The sequence below is a fragment of the Ochotona princeps genome, chromosome 15 (assembly GCF_030435755.1).
Source record: "Ochotona princeps isolate mOchPri1 chromosome 15, mOchPri1.hap1, whole genome shotgun sequence".
NCBI lineage: Eukaryota > Metazoa > Chordata > Mammalia > Lagomorpha > Ochotonidae > Ochotona > Ochotona princeps.
This window is the reverse complement of record NC_080846.1, coordinates 44,008,772-44,028,216: the sequence shown is the minus strand read 5'-3', so window position 1 is coordinate 44,028,216 and position 19,445 is coordinate 44,008,772. Positions and strand designations below refer to the sequence as shown.

The 19,445-nt window shown below is 45.3% G+C and overlaps 2 protein-coding genes across 2 annotated transcripts in view; one reads left to right on the top strand and one right to left on the bottom strand.

Annotated features, from left to right (window-relative positions):
- The window catches only part of CEP83 (centrosomal protein 83), a 201,972-nt gene extending 200,271 nt beyond the window's left edge, over positions 1 to 1,701 (top strand). Inside the window, exons 15-16 of the mRNA XM_058673888.1 lie at positions 166 to 355; positions 1,244 to 1,701. Coding sequence (XP_058529871.1) covers positions 166 to 355; positions 1,244 to 1,348 — 295 coding nt within the window. The 3' untranslated portion in view covers positions 1,349 to 1,701. The remainder of the gene's footprint in view (positions 1 to 165; positions 356 to 1,243) is intronic.
- A 2,055-nt stretch (positions 1,702 to 3,756) lies between these two features.
- The window catches only part of PLXNC1 (plexin C1), a 165,392-nt gene continuing 149,703 nt past the window's right edge, over positions 3,757 to 19,445 (bottom strand). Inside the window, exons 24-31 of the mRNA XM_058673854.1 lie at positions 14,300 to 14,354; positions 12,140 to 12,171; positions 11,936 to 12,043; positions 10,335 to 10,498; positions 8,694 to 8,841; positions 6,506 to 6,646; positions 6,344 to 6,418; positions 3,757 to 5,258 (exon numbers count right to left, since the gene is read on the bottom strand). Of these exons, the coding sequence (XP_058529837.1) occupies positions 5,154 to 5,258; positions 6,344 to 6,418; positions 6,506 to 6,646; positions 8,694 to 8,841; positions 10,335 to 10,498; positions 11,936 to 12,043; positions 12,140 to 12,171; positions 14,300 to 14,354 (828 nt within the window). The 3' untranslated portion in view covers positions 3,757 to 5,153. The remainder of the gene's footprint in view (positions 5,259 to 6,343; positions 6,419 to 6,505; positions 6,647 to 8,693; positions 8,842 to 10,334; positions 10,499 to 11,935; positions 12,044 to 12,139; positions 12,172 to 14,299; positions 14,355 to 19,445) is intronic.

Genomic DNA, 19,445 nt, shown 5'->3' with positions numbered 1-19,445 from the left:
GCATTTGGGACACAACCAAGAATGTCAGCACTTGACTCTGGAGATTTAACCAGTTGATTCATGGCACCAGCGCCCATTAGATATCCTTTTATAATTTAAATTTGCATTCTGTGAATCATACGGTTCTTCAGTAAAACTGTATTAAAGAACACTTTTGTTTTTAAGGCAAAATGTTCCATTTGAAGAATATACAAGGCTTCAAAAAAGACTAAAGGACATACAGAGAAGGCATAATGAATTCCGAAGTCTAATTTTGGTTCCTAACGTGCCTGCTGCGGCATCTATCAATCCTCTTAACTTTCAGCCATCAGCTGTGGTTCCTGGCACAGACCTGTCCTTTCCTCCCCAGATACAGGTATGAGCCCTCGTTGTAGGGGAAGATGTTCAACCGTTTCTGTTAGTTCCTACCTGCTTTTAAATACAGAGGTCAAACTCAAATTGTACAGATAACCTTAGCTATTAAAAAATGTCCACTTCTAACTTCTTCCAGTTTATCAACCAGAAAAATTTGCAGAGAAGGAAAGAGTTGAATATTCTGTCCTTCAGCAATGGTGTTGGGAATCTACTTTCCTATTGGGCAACAGGAGCCTTGATTAATGAGTTTTGAATAACCCAGAATTTAGTATAGTTCACTGATGCAGTACCGTGCATTGTCCATGCAGTAACTGTCTGCTACCAATGAAGATGTTTTGAGAGCAGGTAATATTACTTCCAATTCCCAAATGAGGAAATTAACAGAGATGAAGTGACTTGCTTAGGGGTCATAGCTAATCAGTGAGTTAGGTTTTAAACCTAGATCTGATTTAAAATTTATCTCCTATGTAAGACCCCCTGAGATACTGATGATTTTAGATTGATTGCCTTTTAGAAGATTGACTGTTAATAATATTGTAAGCAAATAATTTTAGTTACCAAAGTGAATCTCAAGTCATGCTTAGAGTCAGTTGCTGTTAAACTCATCTTGTAAGGGAGAGATGCCATGTAAGTAGAAGTATACCTGGGCCATTAATATTTTTTAACTCGCCTTCTTGATGAATTTTACATCTAGAGAACAGACTGTAGATTTAAAGCTATGGCCTAATGCAGGAGAAAAGGATGGTTGTCTACTTTAGCCCATGCTGCTAATATGGTCATTGTTGCCTTGCCAGACTGTACTACACTTGTGTAAAAGGCCAGCTGAGGCTGCTGCTGCTGCCCAACAAACATGTCTGACATTATGGTGTTCTGTCTGAATCATTCTAAGGAGGAGCAGCATCAACGGGAACTCTCTCTGCTTCGTAGAAGACTTGAAGAACTAGAAACAACGCAAAGGAAACAACTAGAAGAACTTGGATCTCTTGGGGAGTAACATTCTTGGAGAAAAGGCACTTCGGAAGGGGTAAAACTCAGTGAGTCCATAAAGCTCAAGTTTTCACAGACGTGGCATTTAGATACTGTTTGCCAAAAAACTTAAATGCTGCATTCTGTGTATTGCACGTCAGGACTGGGGCCTTGTGCTAATGGCAGGTGAAGCATGATAAGGAAGTTTCGGATATTTAGACCATTTGACAACCCTTTGAAACTTGAAAGTATAAGAATAAATGTCAGAAACTAATTAGGGAATCAAGTTTTAAAATTAATAATTTGTTGATTTCATTTTTGGCCCATTTTGCAGCCAACATGCCCATCTTGGATTCCTTCTTCCTCGTTTTTGTGATGCTTGATTTTTTTTTTTAAAAGATTTATTCATTTTTTATTACAGCCAGATACACAGAGAGGAGGAGAGACAGAGGGGAAGATCTTCCATCCGATGATTCACTCCCCAAGTGAGCCGCAACAGCCGGTGCTGCGCTAATCCGAAGCCGGGAACCAGGAACCTCCTCCAGGTCTCCCACACGGGTGTAGGGTCCCAAAGCTTTTGGGCCGTCCTCAACTGCTTTCCCAGGCTACAAGCAGGGAGCTGGATGGGAAGTGGAGCTGCTGGGATCAGAACCGGCGCCCACATGGGAGGACTTTAGCCGCTAGGCCACGCCGCTGGGCCCGTGATGCTTGATTTTAACAGGGGTTAGTAAGCCTCTTCTGGTTTATTGTGTAGCAGTTACAAACCTCTAGTTTCTGAAGATAAAGTGAAAAGTGTAACAGCTACTTTATATATATTCATTACAAAGTACCTTTTCTAAAGGTTGTGCATAATTTATTAAAGAGATTAATATTTTTCTATCTTGCTTTGTGTTCCATTTTCATTTCAGCCATAGAGTGTAAATGTAGTCATGCAAACAATCTCACTGATTTTGGCTTTGAGGTGGAATAATCCTGTGACCATGGTAAAAAAAAAAAAAAGTGGGGGGAGGTAGGAATGACTTGAAACCAGTATGGGTCCTCTGGAAGTATTGCTGGTATTTAAGTTTGCTTTCCACTATTTAGGATCAAACTTAAATGATTACAAACATTTTTATTTCTACGTGTCCGTAAGTATACCATCCTTTACTCCACCCCACACTTCCTGCCCACCCCCCCTCCACGATGCACTCTTTGGAAGCTTTTTAATGTAATGTTCTTTGGCGGAATTGTGCTGGGATAATTTCATGTCAACAAGATAAACCGTAAGTCTGCCAAACTAAATGGAATGCTCATTATCCAGAAGTCTTGACATCCAGAAGTCCCAGTTGATAGTGGAGGCCAGGAATGTAATTGAGCAGCCCTTAGCATTATTTAGCAAGACACTAGGTTTATTTACTACATAATATAGCTGCTTATTCACACAGCATGTACAGTGACACCTTGCTCGTGAAAAATTAGTTTCCAAACAACCACTGAGAATTAAAAAAAATCCATTGTAACCAGAAAAATGAAGAAAGATAAACACTCCACAGTTACATCAAAATGTTTATTTTTGTATATAGACATTTAAAACATTCATCTCCAAGAACAACTTCAATCATGGATACAGTAAGAAATAGACTATAATTCCTAATACAGAAAAAGTAACAGAATTAATTTTTAAATGCTGCTGTAGACACTAGTGTTAGAAAAAAAAAGTTTATAAATGGTCTTGCACCAAAAAAATATGCAAATAAACTTGAAAATAGAAGTTGTTTGCCATTTGTTTCTCTGGTTGCTGTTGAATAGACCCAGTGACTGATTGTCTTCAGCACACATCTAATTTGGCCATTGACTACATTTGGCTAATGTGAACTAGACAGTGCTTTTCACTGGAGGATTGACAAACACGCTACATACATTAGTGAATCTTCACACCACCTCAGTGAGGTAGGTTAAAAATATTATACAGAAAATTGAGGCACAAAGAGGTAAGTGACTTGCCCAAAGTTCCCAACAGCACAGGCCCTGCAAGAGGAGAGGAGGCAACTCTCCCTGAAGGACTCACGTGCCAGAGATCTGGACAGGGACACCCTCACGTAGCATTTACTATAGACTTAGATAAAGCTGTATTGGAGCCTTTGCGTTTTCTGTACCCTATACAAAAGGGAAGTCTTTTGGGCAACTCTCCTACCCTTGGCTCTCAACTCTCCTACTGTCTGTTCTTTACCTCTTTGAAGACTGTAGCAGCCTTGGAATGGGACCAGACCTCTCACCTTTATCTAGAAGGAACCTATTTGGTAGTATTTTTGAAATGTGTCCATCGGATGAACAATGGTCAAAAACGACAGGACTGGGAAGGTAACCTGTCTGAGCGGTAACTGCTCATTTCTCTGATCTGTTTTTGTTGAGGTGTGACCCCTCACTCTACCAGATAATTACAGAGCAAAAAAAGGACTGCAGTTATCTGAAACAAAGTGACATTGAAATCCTGGTGTTCCGTACAGTGTTGGTAAATGATTTTAAGGAATGTGTGATATTTTATTTGCTACTTGAAAAAGTTTCTTTCCCAATCAAGGATTTGGAGCACCAGGGATGAAAAGGTGCCTGCTGCAAGAAAAGCTTGAGAGTTGCCAATTATGCTTTGTAGGTCTTCGGATTTAATCGAAGGAAAACACAGTGGTATTTAAATTGGTCATGAGCAGCAAAAATTCAGGAATAAAAAACCAGCAATGAAAAGACTACAGTATAACTCGATAAGGAATTCTTTAAAAAGAAAGGTATGAATAGAATGTGTATTTTAAATTCTTTCTTCAAAGAATAGTTTCCAAAAGTACATAGTAAGACTAAGATACCAAGTTGTATACTAATATTTTCCAGGCCTTGGGCCTCAAATATATATATTTATATATAATACTCCAGTGTGAACAGCAATTTGATAAAATGTAAAATGTACTTTTTTCTTCAATCACACACAGTATTTATAACCACAGGGTTCACCAGAAATCTAAAGCAAGGAGACACAGCTTCCACGGGTAGTTCTAATCAAAGATTTTCAAACAGAAATCAACTTTTTTCTTTTACAATACTCAACATGTCCACCATCAAATACATTAAGTATTTAAAAATAGGAAAAAACCGTACGTTAGGACACAGTATCTGGTATAACGCTGTTGCACTGAGATAAAGCTCCCTCCCTCTCCTTGCTTTAGAGCCCCTTGGGGAAATGGAGGTGAGTTTGATGGAGTGCAGTAGGTGACCACTGAAAAACACGAGCCCTTTCAACAATGTTGCAACACTGTTAGTTTTTGGTTTAAACACACACACTCACAAATGCTAAGTGTACACACTACCAAATTCTGTGGTCAGCTTTTCCAAGAACTACTGGGGAAAGTTTCGATGCTGCACATCCTTGAGGTTGCCCTAACACCCCCATCTTGTTTCCACATGACTCATTTCACATTCTGCTTTGAGCACTGGCAGAGGTGCAGTGGAATTACGGGTGCTACAGAGCTGGAGCTTATTACCATCTAAACCACTTGTGTCATTGTGCTTAAGAGGAGACTGTAGTTACAATACTGACACTTGCTTACTGGCCCTGTTTTCTCTGTAAACAAGGAGGCTGTTTGCAACAACCACTCTATTTACAGAAGGTCTCCCACGGTATACACACAGGCACCACGGTTGGTCTGCTTTCTAAAAGCTGTGCATGTGCCTTGGTCTCTTAAAAAGACGGTGCTCCAAGTGGAACCTATGTGCAAACAAAACAGTAACGACAAAGAGTAGCTCAAGCAGCCACTTCGTTCCCAAGCTGTCTGAAGAGCTGTGCCAGATTGAGCCAGGCCCCAGAGCGCTCACATCCACTTGCACTTCTTCTTTTCATCAAATAAGACTTTGACATGCAAGAGTTGTTTCTGTGCTTCTTCCAGCCCTCGTTCTCTTTCTAGTTTATTTAGAATCTGTTGACAATTAGAACAGTTATTTTAGATATTGTGGATTTAGCATTACAATTCTGGTGGGTGGTTTTTTTTTTTTCTTTTTGCATTCCTGATGCTGAGTGGTAAAATCCGTATGTAACAGATGCCAACATTATCTTTGATCATCTACATACTCACTTTGCAAGTTGTTTTTGCTAAGTCATTATCACAGGATCAACAACACTTTGGCTTAAAATAGAAGCTTGCAAGAAATATCAACTATTTGCTTACAAATATGGGGCCAGACTTCCAAGGCCCGACTTTTATGCATTATGTCACAGCCATTCCAAGCACAGCAAGCATTCCTGGGCAGCCAACATGCAGGCAAGTATTTCTTCTGAAGTGCAGCAAGCAGGGGCATCCTGGCCAGAGATGAACACTTCCCTCCCATTCTGAGCACTGTTCGCCCTCCCCGCCCCCTCTTCCCCTCCTCACCCCTGACCCCTGGAAAGGAGGATGCTTATCATGTTTAAGGAACTCATTGCCTCTACCCTACCTTGGAGCTTCACTTGATCTTCAAGTAGCAAATGGACTTGGTGAGCTATTCTCACCATGACATGGATAGCCTGTCCAGCATGACTGAGTGGGGGGAATCAGGGAAGGGGGGATTAACATATATTTGGAAACAAAGCACCTGATGAAAGTGTCTGTGTGAATTCTCAAAGAAAAAAAATCCAGATTAAGGAGAATTAATCATTTAGGAGAATGGTTTATTGAAATAGTTGCTCAAGTTAGAAATGTTATAATTTCATATAGCTACTAAATACAGAATCTAGGTGATTTAACAAGCTCAGCTTTCAGGTATTAGTCAAGCATAAGCTGGCCCTACTTAGCAGGGCCACTACTTACTCATCAGAATGGCTTTAGGCCCCCATGAACTAAAATGTAAGCTCAGACCTGTCCCAAGGTGAGCAGCATAATAAAGCTGTCAGAGGGTCTGGCGGGCTGCCAGCATCCCCCATCTCAGACAGGCTTCCTGGCCTCCCAGAACTGTCCCGAGACCTGCAGAAGTCTATCACCAAATCGGTGTGACCGATGGGTGGAAAAGAGGTCACCGAAAATCTTACCTCATCAAAATATTTTACGATGTATTTGTATATTTCTGTCAAGGCCACTTCTTCATTAAATTCATTTTCATGTTTCTAAAAGACAAAGTCTTGTTGAGAGATTTTGAAGTTATTTTTCAAAAAAGAATCAAATGTAATGTTATTTCTGTTTTCAAATCGTACCTTAGATTCCTGAGTTAAGAATTCTTCCATTTCTAGTGATGATAATGGAGGCAAATCCCTGATTGCTTTGTAATATGATTTTACTTCCTCTTTGTAGGTTGGGATATCCTTGGCATAGAGAAGTTTATTAGTTGGTGCTTCCTGGGGGGAGGAGGAGAATGAAAAAAAACACCAAAAGAGTCACAATCCGGGGGAATTTAAAACAATCCCATTTTAGGTGAGCCCCTACCAGAACAGAATGATTTGCTGCTGAAATGGCTTCTGCAGAAGGCCTTGATGAGTGCTGTTGACGGAGAGTGACTGCCTGCCATCTAGATAGATCTGGTGAGTCACTGTTATTTTCAGGCAGATTAAATGCTAATATATTCTGCCTTCCTCTCATAAAAGAACTAAAATTATTATTTTTGCATGATTTTGAGTTAACTATAACAATGGAACTTACTTCAATCATAGTTCATTACTAATGGTTGTAAAAAGGCTGAATTAAAACATTTGCTCTCCTCCTCACCCACCAGTGAATTCTGGCATTTATAAAAGACACGATTGTAGGTCTAATTGAGCCCTTTTGTAGAGCCATGAAACTGGGAAGTACTTGCCAATGGCAGAGTTTTCAGCTGGTCCCTCTTTGTTTCATTAAATTATAAAGATCTTCCAGTTTCCTCAAGGAAGCACATGGTCATAGTAGAGGGTTGCTCTGGTGTCTGACTGCGCAGAGGCTGTATGCAATTGTCACAGTGGAAATATTTCACAAGCCCCATAAGGGAAGGTTGCTCTGAGTCAAATTTTGACTTTGTAAAGCACGAACAGATGAGCTACTGTGGGGCCAGGATCCTCGAAGACTCACTTGAAGGCTAGCTGAGACCGAGAGTTCTCTCACTTGTGAAGCTTAAGGAGTGCCCACTGATCTCACGTTTATTGCAACACTGGGCAGGCTGAGGGTATGCAGAGCTGAGGATGACTGGCAGCTGCCCTTTGAGAAGTTCCCGCTCGGACCCAAAAGGTGCAGGGCTTAGGGTGATTTAAAGCCTGAGCAGCAGGAGGTGAAAGAAGGGGCTGTTGACTGAGACAGATCATGTTTACTTTTTGGGTGATCGCAGGCAAGACAAGTCACCTGAAAACATAACCCTCCCCATCCATAAATACAAGGATTATTAGCTCCTGTGATACTTGTGACGATCGACATAGCAGAGACAGTGATGTTTTGCATATAATAAGGACTAAGCCTTTCAGTGTGCTGCAAGCGAAGAGGTACTTCATCAAATGAGGACAGTGCTGTAGGGAGTATGGAGGAGCAGAAAGTCCATGAAGTATGTCTAGTTACATCAAGAGGTGACTTGTGCTCAGATTGGTCTATCAGAGGAAATCATGTTTGGTGAATCAATACATAGGATCTATGAGACAGGAAGCATCACAGCAAAAGGACTGGAAAAGTAAGAGCTGTAGCGGAAGTTACGGAAAGGAGCAAGGCAGCCAGGGAGGACCATGTGAAGATCTTAGCCAGCAAAAGCAGAAAATTGACAACATGGGCTTTGTGTCTTAGAAAAGGAAGTTTGGGAGCCGGGTGGACAGCAGAGCCCCAGGCAGCAGCTAGGAGGCAGTTACTAGCCTGGCTGGGGAAGGGGGCATGAGGGACAGAGGCATCCGGGAGCCAGGAGGGAGCAGTAACCACTTGACTAAGGAAGACAAAAGTAAAAACAGATTTGTTTCTCGAAGTGGTGCTGTATGGTTCAGGAGGAAGAGTCTGAGGCATCTGAATAGAAACCTCAACCGCTGGGCCTTCCACTGCCCGGTGCTGTGATGCTCTCAAATCCATTAGCAACAGAGCGCTCAAATGAGACCAATATCTCTTTTGAAGTTTGCTCTGTATTTTTATGTCTTTACTTTCTTGGGGGTTTTACATTCGTTTAAGATAACTACAAGGAAACACTTTTTGTTGTCTGTTTCAACTGTAAACTGACAAACACATTATTGGAAACATCAGGCAAAATTTTCTTCCCCACCAACCCTCTATTATATTCAGACTTTGTGTATTCAGATGGTCATTAACTGGCAGTTTGCCAACTGAGCGCGACCAGTGCTTTTCTGAGAAGGTGATTCTACAGGTAAGCCGCTTTCGGACTAGCAGCGTGTGAGTGACGGTGTGTCACTCAGGGCAGCACATCCGAGAAACACCAGGGCTAAGCCTTACCTTCCCCAGCTGCTGCTCTGTGAGGGAGAAGGCGTCCATGAATGCCTGTGCAATTACTGACAAACAGCCGTCTATGTGTGGGGTCTTCTTAATGTCAAAGACAAACTGAGGGTTCTTCAAAATGTTTACCCAGAAGCGAAGAGGAAGGCTGTTCAAAGACAAAATAATCCCTTTTCATGTGAAGCCAATGGTCTGCTTGTCACAGTGGGGGAGGGGGTGTTTCTGTCCTTGTGACTCAAGTACACAAGTCTACTTGGCCAAACAGTACCCAACAGAGATGTGGCAACACTCAGAACAGGAATGGGTTAAACTGACGGCCATGGACTAGATGATGGTTATTAGCAAGAGCAACTGAGGTCTCCAGGTTCCTTACAAAAGGTAACACCTTGGCCTAAGCCGCCACCTTCTCTTACCTGGATCATTCATCTTCAGCTCCTGTTTATTCTGACACACTGCCAGGGAACCTGCTAACAAATCACTTCCTTTCCTTGCTCAAACCTAGGAGCTCTTATTCTCCCTTGGGCTTAACCCCTGTGCCTCCTCCCACCACACATATTCCCCATTTAATCTAACTCCCTTGGCCTCTGCATGCCAGGCACAGCTGTGCCTTAGGACTTAGCAGTGACTGGCATGTGGTGGGTGCTTAAAATGATTTCATACCCTTTAGTTCTCACCAAAACTACAGGCTTGGCTGCTGCAACATCTGATGGTGAGACGCTGACCATATTTACGGCATCTGGGAAAAAGCTGAAATTCAAGGAGTAGAGACTTGAGGTGGACCTAGCTTAAACGGTCAGGTCTTGAGGTTTTACTACTCCTTTAAAAATTGGGCAGGGCCCGATGCAGTAGCCTAGTAGCTAAAGTCCTCTCCTTGCATAGGCCAATTTCTTATATGGGCTCCGGTTCTAATCCTGACTGCTGCACTTCCCATCCAGCTCCCTGCTAAGAGCCTGAGAAAACAGTCAAGGATAGCCCAAGGCCTTGGGACCCTGCACCCACGTGGCAGACCTGGGAGGAAGTTCCTGGCCACTTAGGGAGTGAACCAGTGGATGGAGGATTTTCTGTCGTCCTCTCTGTGAATCTGCCCTCCCAATAGCAGTCAGTAGTTTTTTGAGTTTCCTCTGATCCTAACCCCAAGCTGCTCTTGACAGAATTGACACAGAGCCGGGGAGCTCTACTTCCATACTGCACAGTCACAATAAATTAGGATGCCTTGCCACCGTGGCAGATGAAATGTTAAAATGCAAAGTAAAACCCAAACCTTTGTTAAAGTAAAACCAGCAAACCTCACAGACTCTCTGTTCAGTTAGCTTAGCAACTGCAAAGTATTTAGGGACAAAAAGTCTCTAAGGGAAAGATGGTACAGTAAAATCACAATATTAACTTTGCATCCTTTGCTATTCAAGTTAATGTATTATAGTCTTTTATGCACACATCAGAAACAGTAGCATTTATTTCATCCAAAAGAATAGAATTCTCAGGAATGGTCTCAGTTACTACTGTTTAAAAATAGTGGCAGAATAAGAAACTAGGCATAATACCTCACACAATGCCCGAGAGTGTGACCTATACTAAGTGAGCCTTTTATTGAAATTCTGTTCCAAATTCCGTAAGATACTTAGTAATGGCATTCATCCTCACCTGTTGGTTTTCCAAATGTGTACAACATCAGGATCTGTGATTTTTTTATTTTCAGCCTGGGCATCCAGAAAGTCAAAGAAGTATTTTATAGCAAATGGGGCTCTGCTGTTGGGTAAACTCCAAATGCTTCTGAAGAGCTTCTCCAGCACGGAGTGAATCGCCACCTGCAAGAGAACAGCACATTTGGTAGATGAGCAGTAACTAGCAGTGGTTTTGCAAGCACAATAGCCAATCCAAGCCGAGAGGCCGAGGACACATCACATACTCAACAGCCTGCAGTGTCCCGGGAAGAGTGAAGACTTCCTTTCCTGCCAGCTGGTCTTCTCAAGGACAGCCACAGGATATATAAAGGAATACTGAACTATGAGAGCCAGTTGGCTGACTATTGGGTATCAGCTTTACAGGGAAAAAAAATCTCAAGAAACAGCCAAAGAGAAAAATGTAGAACTGTGAGATAAAGTCAGCACTCACTCGGGGGCAAATGGAAACCCTTGACTAGCTTTATAGCTTTGGTTCAAGAGATTCCTGATGGTAACAACATACAGGCGACAGGGTGGGTGCTACAAACCTGTGCAAGTGAACGTGTGGTACTGGCAGTTTAACTGTCACCTGCCCCCATGGTGCCGGTTCAAGTCCTGGCTGCTCAACTTGAGATCCAGCTCCCTGGCAATGTGCCTGGGAAAGCAGCAGGTGGCCCAAGTTGTTGGATCCCTGCACCCGTGGGAGACCTGGATGTAGTTCCAGGTGCTCTTAGACCTCTGCCTTTAAAATAAAGCTGAATTCAACTTCAAAAGATGTCAGTTGATGTTTGGTTTTGCTAATTAGACTTAACCTGGACAAATTCAAGTGATACATCTCTGTTGCCGGTCTTTTTCCTTTTGCCCATCTTCCATCCTACGGTTTTACCTTGTACTTCTGAAAGCGGCTGAATATTTCACAAAATCCAGATGGTTTCTTGGCTCTACCCAGAGCCCAGCCTAAGAAGCCACCGCTGTCCTCAGCTCGGTGGGAACACCCAAGCTGTGGCCGCTTCCCTGCCACCATTTGAAGCCCCGGAGAGGGCCACAGTGAGCTGCCTTAACCCGGTGAAACCTGATGAGGTAGAATGTGCTCCTGATTTGCTATTCTACTGGCTTTTACATCTAACACTTTAGAATGTGCAAACAATTCCTAACTTCAAACCGGAAAAGGAAAAATCAGATTTCCCAGGTTTGTAGACATTGACACCCCCTCGTGCAAGTTTAAGTGCCATTTACAGCCATAATCTTAGTGTCTGTGGACATAACAACAAGTAAACAAAAAGGCATAATTAGGTAATGACCTAAAAAATAACAGTAATGAAATGATGGGTAAAGAAACTGGGAACAATAGTAACATCTCTGGCTACAGATGCTAAAAATTACAAATTTTGCAGTATGATTATCTTTGCAGTTTATGAGGGGGGAAAGGGGGGAAGTAGGACGTGTTTACAATTTAAACTTTCATTTTGCTTTGCTAGAAGGCACCAGGGATTTGTAACATTTTCACACTTGAGTGGAAGTGAAGTCAAATGTACCCTACAGCCCCACGGTGGCCGCGCGCCCCCGGAGCAGTCAGTGTACCTTGGTCGACAGCAGCTTGGTCAGATACATCTCTTTTACTTTGAACTTGTGCTTCCCTCGATGTCTCTTTCCTTGCACATCTTGGAATGCTTCTGAATCTGGTAAAATCTAAAGAGAAGCCAGAACAGAAGTGTTACCCAAGGAGATGGTGCAGCTGCAGAAGGCATGCAGCTCAGCAGTGAGCACAAGGAAGCCCGAACTCACCAAGTGGCAGTGGTCATCCGAGTACTCCACATCTGAGAGGAGAGAGGGACAGAAAACAATCCATTAAAAAAACACCCACAGGCTAGCTGGCCTTCTCAGCTAAATCCCGTTTGTGCTAAACATCCAAGCAGTTCTATGTGCGGATGGGGGTGCGTTAGAGACAAGTGGAAAGCGGTTCACTGTTCCTGGAAGGGAGACATCAGACCCAGTCATTCTCAGCATATACCAGGGGTTTCCCAAAGCTCACAGGGACTGCGTATCATGAGACAAACCAGGCAGTGTGTGCATTCCAAAATTTTTTTGTACCCAGACCACAGCATTCCATTTCCATCAAGTGTTTCAAGTCCCCACTATATGCTTGATCTCATCTGGAAGACTGCTTTGAGAGAAGGGTGTTAGAACTCAAGAGATGGCATTAGCCAGGCCACAGGAGGAAGGCCTGAAGGTGAGAAGGATCTTGACTGAGGAGGTGGAACTCAGGCAGGCTGCAAGAGTGGCAGAGAGTGAGGAAATACAGGAGATGTGGCTGTGGGGGCCGGCCCGGTGGCACAGTGCATAAAGTTGCTGTCTGCAGAGCCAACATCCTGTATGGGCACAAGTTTGTACTCTGCACCCTGCTACTGCCCTAGAAAAATCAACAGAAGTGTTTGAACTCTTGCTACCCACATGGAAGGTCTGGAAGAACCTCCTGGCTCCTGGCTTCAGCCTGGTCCAGCTACTGCAACCATGTGGGAAGCCAACTATTAGATGACATATCTTTTCTCCTGACTTTAAAACTGTTTTTAATGTGGCTGTAAAGGGAATAGTAAAGACAGTGGCAAAGGGGAAAGGGCTATAAGATACCTGGGGGAGTGAGGACAGAGCGTCTTGGCACGCTAACCAGTACAGTAGAGGGGGGAGGGCAACCAAGTACTGACGTGTCACGTCACTGCTCTGAGCATATGCAGAAGTCTGGGAAGGCTGCAGCGATCCTACCCCAGGTGACAGGTCGCCTTCGGGTGAGGACGGGCCACAATGGCAGGCAGATTAAGGACAGGAGGCAGATGTGTGGGTTTGGTTGGTTTGGGGCTTGGGGGATCATCTGCTGATAGGGCTTGGGCTATGGGGAGGGCATCTTACAATCTGGAGACCAGAAAGTTGAACTGCCTGAGAAGCACAGCGAGAACAGGCCAGGCCGAGCTCCCCGGTCAGGTTGGTGACCACGACTGTACTATTGTGTACCTTCCTCCTGTGGCTTTAGATTCTGAAAAGGCCAACAGGCTCTTGGAAGGCCCAAGAATTAAAGCTTAGGAAACACCGTCTCCTAACTCGCAACGCCTATCTCCCTGGGCCACAGTGACAGCTGCCCTATGCAGAATGGCTTCTGCAGCCAGACTGCAGTTGAAGGAACAGTGTCCAACATTCTGCCCAGTCTTCCTGCCTGCAAATCAGGAGCCCTGCTTTCCATCTGCACTGACCAGATGCTGGACCTACCAGGCTCCTAGGACTAAGCCCAGGAAAAGGAGAGTGTACCTGACTGTGTGTGAGGCGGCGGCCGAGTAAGAAACCCAGAAAGCCAAGTCTCTGAGAACTAAGGACTGCCCATCTCTGCAGGGGTCTCACTTCTCAAGACATACCTGACCTGGGACCAAGGGCTTGTCTCAAGGCTATGTCAGGGGTGTCCTGCCCCCAGACGACCAGGGAGGTCGCAGACGGCTACCTACTAAAGCCTAGCTTACTGACTTCCATAAAAGCTTCCCCTCCAGTTTGTCCCTCCATTTTTCTGGGAAGTTTACAAATGCTATCACAAGGAGACCTGGACTTTCCAAGTGGATTATCTTGTTTGGTCAGCTGTGTGGTTATCTTTGTGCCTCCCTGTTTGCCTGGGCCACCTCCCACAAGTCCCCTTCCTCCCACGTAGCTACAAAAAAAGCAGGGAGCTCCAGCCCTGCGTCTAGAGCTGTTGGGCAGCATCCGGCTTCTCTGTGCTGGGCACTGCACCTGGGACTTTGCTTGCACATCCATAGTTCTAGAAACAGATGGAAATGGCTTTTCTCAACTTCTACAGCATTTGAGAGCAACAATTCAATCTCACCTCTGGGGACAATACAGCTGAGGCACGATGCAATACCCTTATTAAACTGGGTGAGAACAAAAGGTTAACAATGTTATATTGGTTACCTGAAGTAAAATTTGCTATCTTCTTGAAGACTTTTATAGTGGATCCATTTGATATCTGAAAGTAAAGATAAAAAAATATGAGTTTTCAAAATTTAATGTATCTCTCAACTTCACCTAGAAATTAGATGGCTGAACAGATCTTACATTCCCTCTTATTGAATCAAACATTTATCAAGATTTGCTATGTTCTGAGTGTGCTATGCTAGAGGACTGGGCTGTCTGTGGTGACAAAGCGGACGCCACCACTGCCCTCGGGGCTCACACACCCAGGCTGTTAGGGTCTCTCGCAGCCTTTCGGAGGCCCCGGTTCTGGGCTAGTTTCACGTTATGAGCTTCTTCACACATTGCAATCCTAATCCCGATGAGTCGGTACTAGGAAGTGGAGCCTTCAGGAGTATGTGAGGCCCAAGGCTGGAGCCCCTGTGAATAGGGCTCTGCTCTCCTAAGACAAGGCATCAGCGCTAACCTGCTTTCTCTGCACCACGTAAGGACACAGCAGAACAGAGGAAGTCCCTCCCCAGCCACCAGACGCTCCAGTTCCTCACTGATATTAAGTTCCCAGGGAGCAGACTACTGCTCCGTCCTCCCAGACCATGCTAGTCCACTGCAGCAGCTTTAACACACTCAGTATTACTATATTAATGCATAAAACAGGTTTACAAAAGCTGATCCAGAAAGCTGAGGTCTGCCTCATGACAACTTCACATATAGGTATATGCTACTGAGAAATAATTGTAACTCTGACAGGGGACAATTTGTAATTTTTTCATACTGCAAGCAGGCCAAATATTCGTCAACATTAGGACAGTTTAGAGTACATTCATACAATTCATACAAAATGAAAATGAATGAGCCAGTGCTCCATGCCTCGTGGGTAAATTGCACTATCACTGATGTGTAAAAGAGCATGACACAAAACAGCATATGATCCACTTACATACAGCCTAAGGAAAGACCCCCAGCCATCAAAGTGATGGCAGACCTCTGGAGAAAGTGGACAGTGAGTGGGAGGGACTTCTTATTCCTGACTCAGATGCCCAGGGTACAACATGGTCACGTGTAACGATTCATGCAGCAATGTTTTCCCCTCAATTGGGTAGGGTTTTTTTGTTAAGTTTCTAACATTTAAAAAACCAAGTATAATTTCTTAACAACTTTGAGAGGTCAGGGCTGTAGCACAGCTGTGTAAGTCACCACTTGGGACATGACCATCCTGTATCGGACTGCCTGTTCTGCTTCCAATCCAACTCCCTGCTAATGCACCTGGGAAAGCAGCAAAGATTGCTTCTAGTCCTTAGGCTTGTGCTGCCCACGTGGAGAGCCAGGCAGAATTCCTGGCTGCAGGCTCCGGTCTGGCCCAGCCCTGCCTACTGTGGCCATCTGGGGAGTGTAACACCAAATGGAGGACTCATCTCTGGTTCTGTCTTGGTTCTGCCTTCCAAGTAAACAACTTCAGAAGGCCAACATATAGGAGAGTGATGCGTATTCTGTGTACAGCATCATGAATGTTCTAACCACTGCAGATTGCTGTGTGCCCACCCAGACATCAGCATGGAAGATGAGGGTCCTGAAACTTATACCCAGCACCCTCTCCTGCTCAGGCTCCCCCTCCACGTCCAAAGTGAGCCACTTGCTGACTTCCATGACCAGCAGCTCTGCCTGCTGTGGAGCGTCATGTGAATGGCATCATTTAGTATGGACTCTTACGTCTAGCTTCTGCGGGTCAATGTGAAGTCCATGTTTACCCTGCTTCTTGTACTCCCAGGAGTGTGTTTGTCTTTGTATTACTGTGTACTTCCCACTGTATCACCGTTCAAGAAACTGCTGATTAACCAGTCTTGAAACCCATGCTACAACATGAGTAAACTTCAAAATCTTGCTGCAAGAGGTCAGTCCCAAATGATTTCATGTTATATGACCTTGTATAGGAACTGTCCAGGACGGGGGCATTTAGACATGTCTAGTTGCCTAGAGCAGAGCTGGGGGAGAGGGAGGGCGGTGCACAGGGATGATGCTAACGCTGGGTGTCTTCTAGAGATGAGGAGAATGTTCTGAGATGGAAGTGGTGTAAATACACCTAAAACTGTGCAGTTGAAGCAGACAAGCTTCAGTCTATGAAGTCATGTCCCGGCAGCGTTGGGCAACAGTGGCCTCAGATTTCACCCTGACAACTGCTGACTGCCAGTGCAAGGCCAGGCCTCTTTTGACACACGGGGACTCAAGCGAGCATTTCTGAGACTGCAGCCAGGGCTACACGGACCTGCGGTCAGCCCTAGAAGGTGAGGAAGGGCCCTGCAGGCAGAAGCAGCCCGACTCCCGGGAAGGAGTGAGTTGTGAGGGAGGGACTGGTTCCCAGGACTCCGAGAGGGGGGTGGGTGATGGGGCAGGCATTGTGCTGCCGCCGTGTAAGTGCGGCCTATGCCACTGCCATCCCTCCTAAGTGCCAGTTCCAGTCCTGGTTGCTTTGCCTCCAGTAAAGCTCCCCCAGAAGGTGGCAGCAGATGGCCCAAGTGCTTGGACGCCTGCCACACATGTAGGAGAGCTGCATCAAGTTCCAGGCGCCTGGCTTTGGCCTGTCCCAGACTGGCTGTTGCAGCATCTGATGAGTGGACTGAAGATAAACAATGCCTCTCACACACACATCTCTGACTTTTTCAAATAAACCTTTAAAATTTTTAAAAGGGGTGGGAGGGGAATGCTGAGGAAGAGGCCTACTAGGATATGCAAATCTCCTGAAATCTGGAATAATGTGGGTTGGTATTGTAGCACAGTAGGTTAAGCCTCTGTCTGCAATGCTGGCATCCCATTTGGGCACCAGTTCTACTTCTGATCCAGCTCCCGGCTAAGGCACATGGGAAAGTAGCAGCAGATGGCCCAAATACTTGGACCTCTACACCAATGTGAGAGAACTGGAGGAAGCTCCAATCCCCTGGCCCAGCCCTGTCCATTGTGGCCCTTTGGGGAATGAACCAGTAGATGCAGGACTGATTCTCTCCCTATCTGTGCCTCAAACTCTGCCTTTCACACACACACACACACACACACACACACACACACACACACATCTGTATTAAGAAAAAAGGTGTGGAAACGTCTGAATGATGAACCCTGTTTCTAAACATTGTCAGCTAGGTGCTCCTTCACTCCATTTTATCATTTCTTTAAATTATTGCAAAGGTGCAGAGATAGCAATCAGCCATTTGTTCCTTCACTCCCCGCGGCTGCAGCAGCCGGGCCTGGGCCTGCTCAAAGCCAGCAGCCAGGAAGTTCGTTCACATCTCCAGTGAGTTCAGGCGCCCAAGCTCTCAGGGCATCTTCCGCTGCTCTCCCAGGTGCATCGGCAGGCTGCTGGGTCAGAGTATCACAGCCGGGACTTGAACTGGCACTCTGATACAGGACGGTACCACACGCAGCTGCGGCTTAGCATGCTGCACTGCGGCGCCAACACCCATACCTCCATTGTAAAGCACCTGGGCCGTTCCATTTTAATACTAATTTGGAAAACTGGAAACTTAATGTTTCTCTGCTGGCTGGCTATGTGCTGCTTACAAGAATACAGAAGCCTGCCCAGCGAGCACCCGGGGAACAGAACCTCACCTCCTTCAGGTGGAGAGCTGTGGGTGTCACAGCCCCTCGGCAGGGTGGGGATAGAGGGTGGGAAGAGGCTCAGGACCGTGCGGCCTCTGCAGAGCTACGCCGGCGAGAACTCTGGCTTCTCACGGTGCCTTCACCAAATGTCCTCTCCTCTTCCCCTTGAGCCACTCATTGCTTTCCAGCTTTTTCAATTCTCCCCACATCTGCTGCGGCGGCCCCTTCGCAACACTCAGACACCAAGTTTATGAGGATATTTGAACACGGTTACAAAATTCCGCCTTCCCACCAAGAGCGGGATGTGCTGTGTTTTCTACACCAGTATCTTTTTATAAAGGAAGCTGGTGATTCATTCTGGGTAATTGTCAAAGAATGAATCCCAAATGGATCCCGGTGCGTGTTGAGCCAATACCCCGCGCCCGTCAGATGCTTTGTTTTGCCAGAAGCCAGCACCTCACTCTATAATCACAAACACCACGGACGGGCCCTCCGATCAGCAGCACTGCCAAAAGTTCAAATGTCTTCTCAGAGGCTGGCAAGGGCTCACCGCTGGCACGGGGCAGAGGCAGCTAGTACCAAGGAAACTGTACACAGAAATTATCTCCAGGGAGCAACTACAGAAAAGCATTTTATTAGCGGATGAGTGTGTGTGCGTATGTATGTGAGCTTCTTCCTAACTTTCACAGCTGCTCCAGGCTGGAACATTTCCACACCGTGTGACACTTTAACACTGTTATAAACACAGAAAATGGACAGTTGTTGGCGGTGGCCAGAGGACAGGTGGGGGCAAAGGCAGATTTATGCTTCTCATCTCCCACAAGTCAGCCAGTGCTGAAGCAGGCACAGACACACCTTTGTGAAAAGTGCCAGGCAGGGCCCAGCATGGTAGCCTAGCAGCTAAAGTCCTCGCCTTGCATGACCAGGATTCTGTATGGAATCCTGCACCCTGCTTGTGGCCTGGGAAAACAGTGGAGGATGCCCCAATGCCTTGGGACCCTGCACCCTCATAGAAGACTCGGAAGAGGCACTGGGCTCCTGGCTTCGGACTGGCTCAGCTCCAGCAGTTGTGGCTGCTTGGGGAGTGAACCATCACATGAAGATCTTCCTCTCTGTCTCTCCTCCTCTCTGTGTTTCTGATTTTCTAATAAAAATAAAAATCTTTTTTTAAAAAGTGCCAGAGGATCTGAAGTGTTAAAAACGTAATAAAATGTGTTTTAAATTATAATAAAATAAAATGTGTCATAATAAAAATAAGATGTGGTTTTCCTCTATCTGCAGCCAAATGCTTCCTTAGGAGTGACTCATTAACCTCCCTGGACTCCTGCGATGCAGGGAGCATCCTCCAGGCCCCTGCCTCAGGTATGAAAACCAAATTAAATCAAAGAAAGATTAATGCCACTAGATGTATCTGCAGCAGGAATGTTTGCCCAGCCCAGAGCAGAGCTGGTACACGTGGCAATTACAAATTAGACTCTTTCCAGTCTTGAGGCGTTCTGGGACCAGACGTGACAGCCCAGCATTACCCCCACAGTGACACCAGCCTGTGCTGGCACGC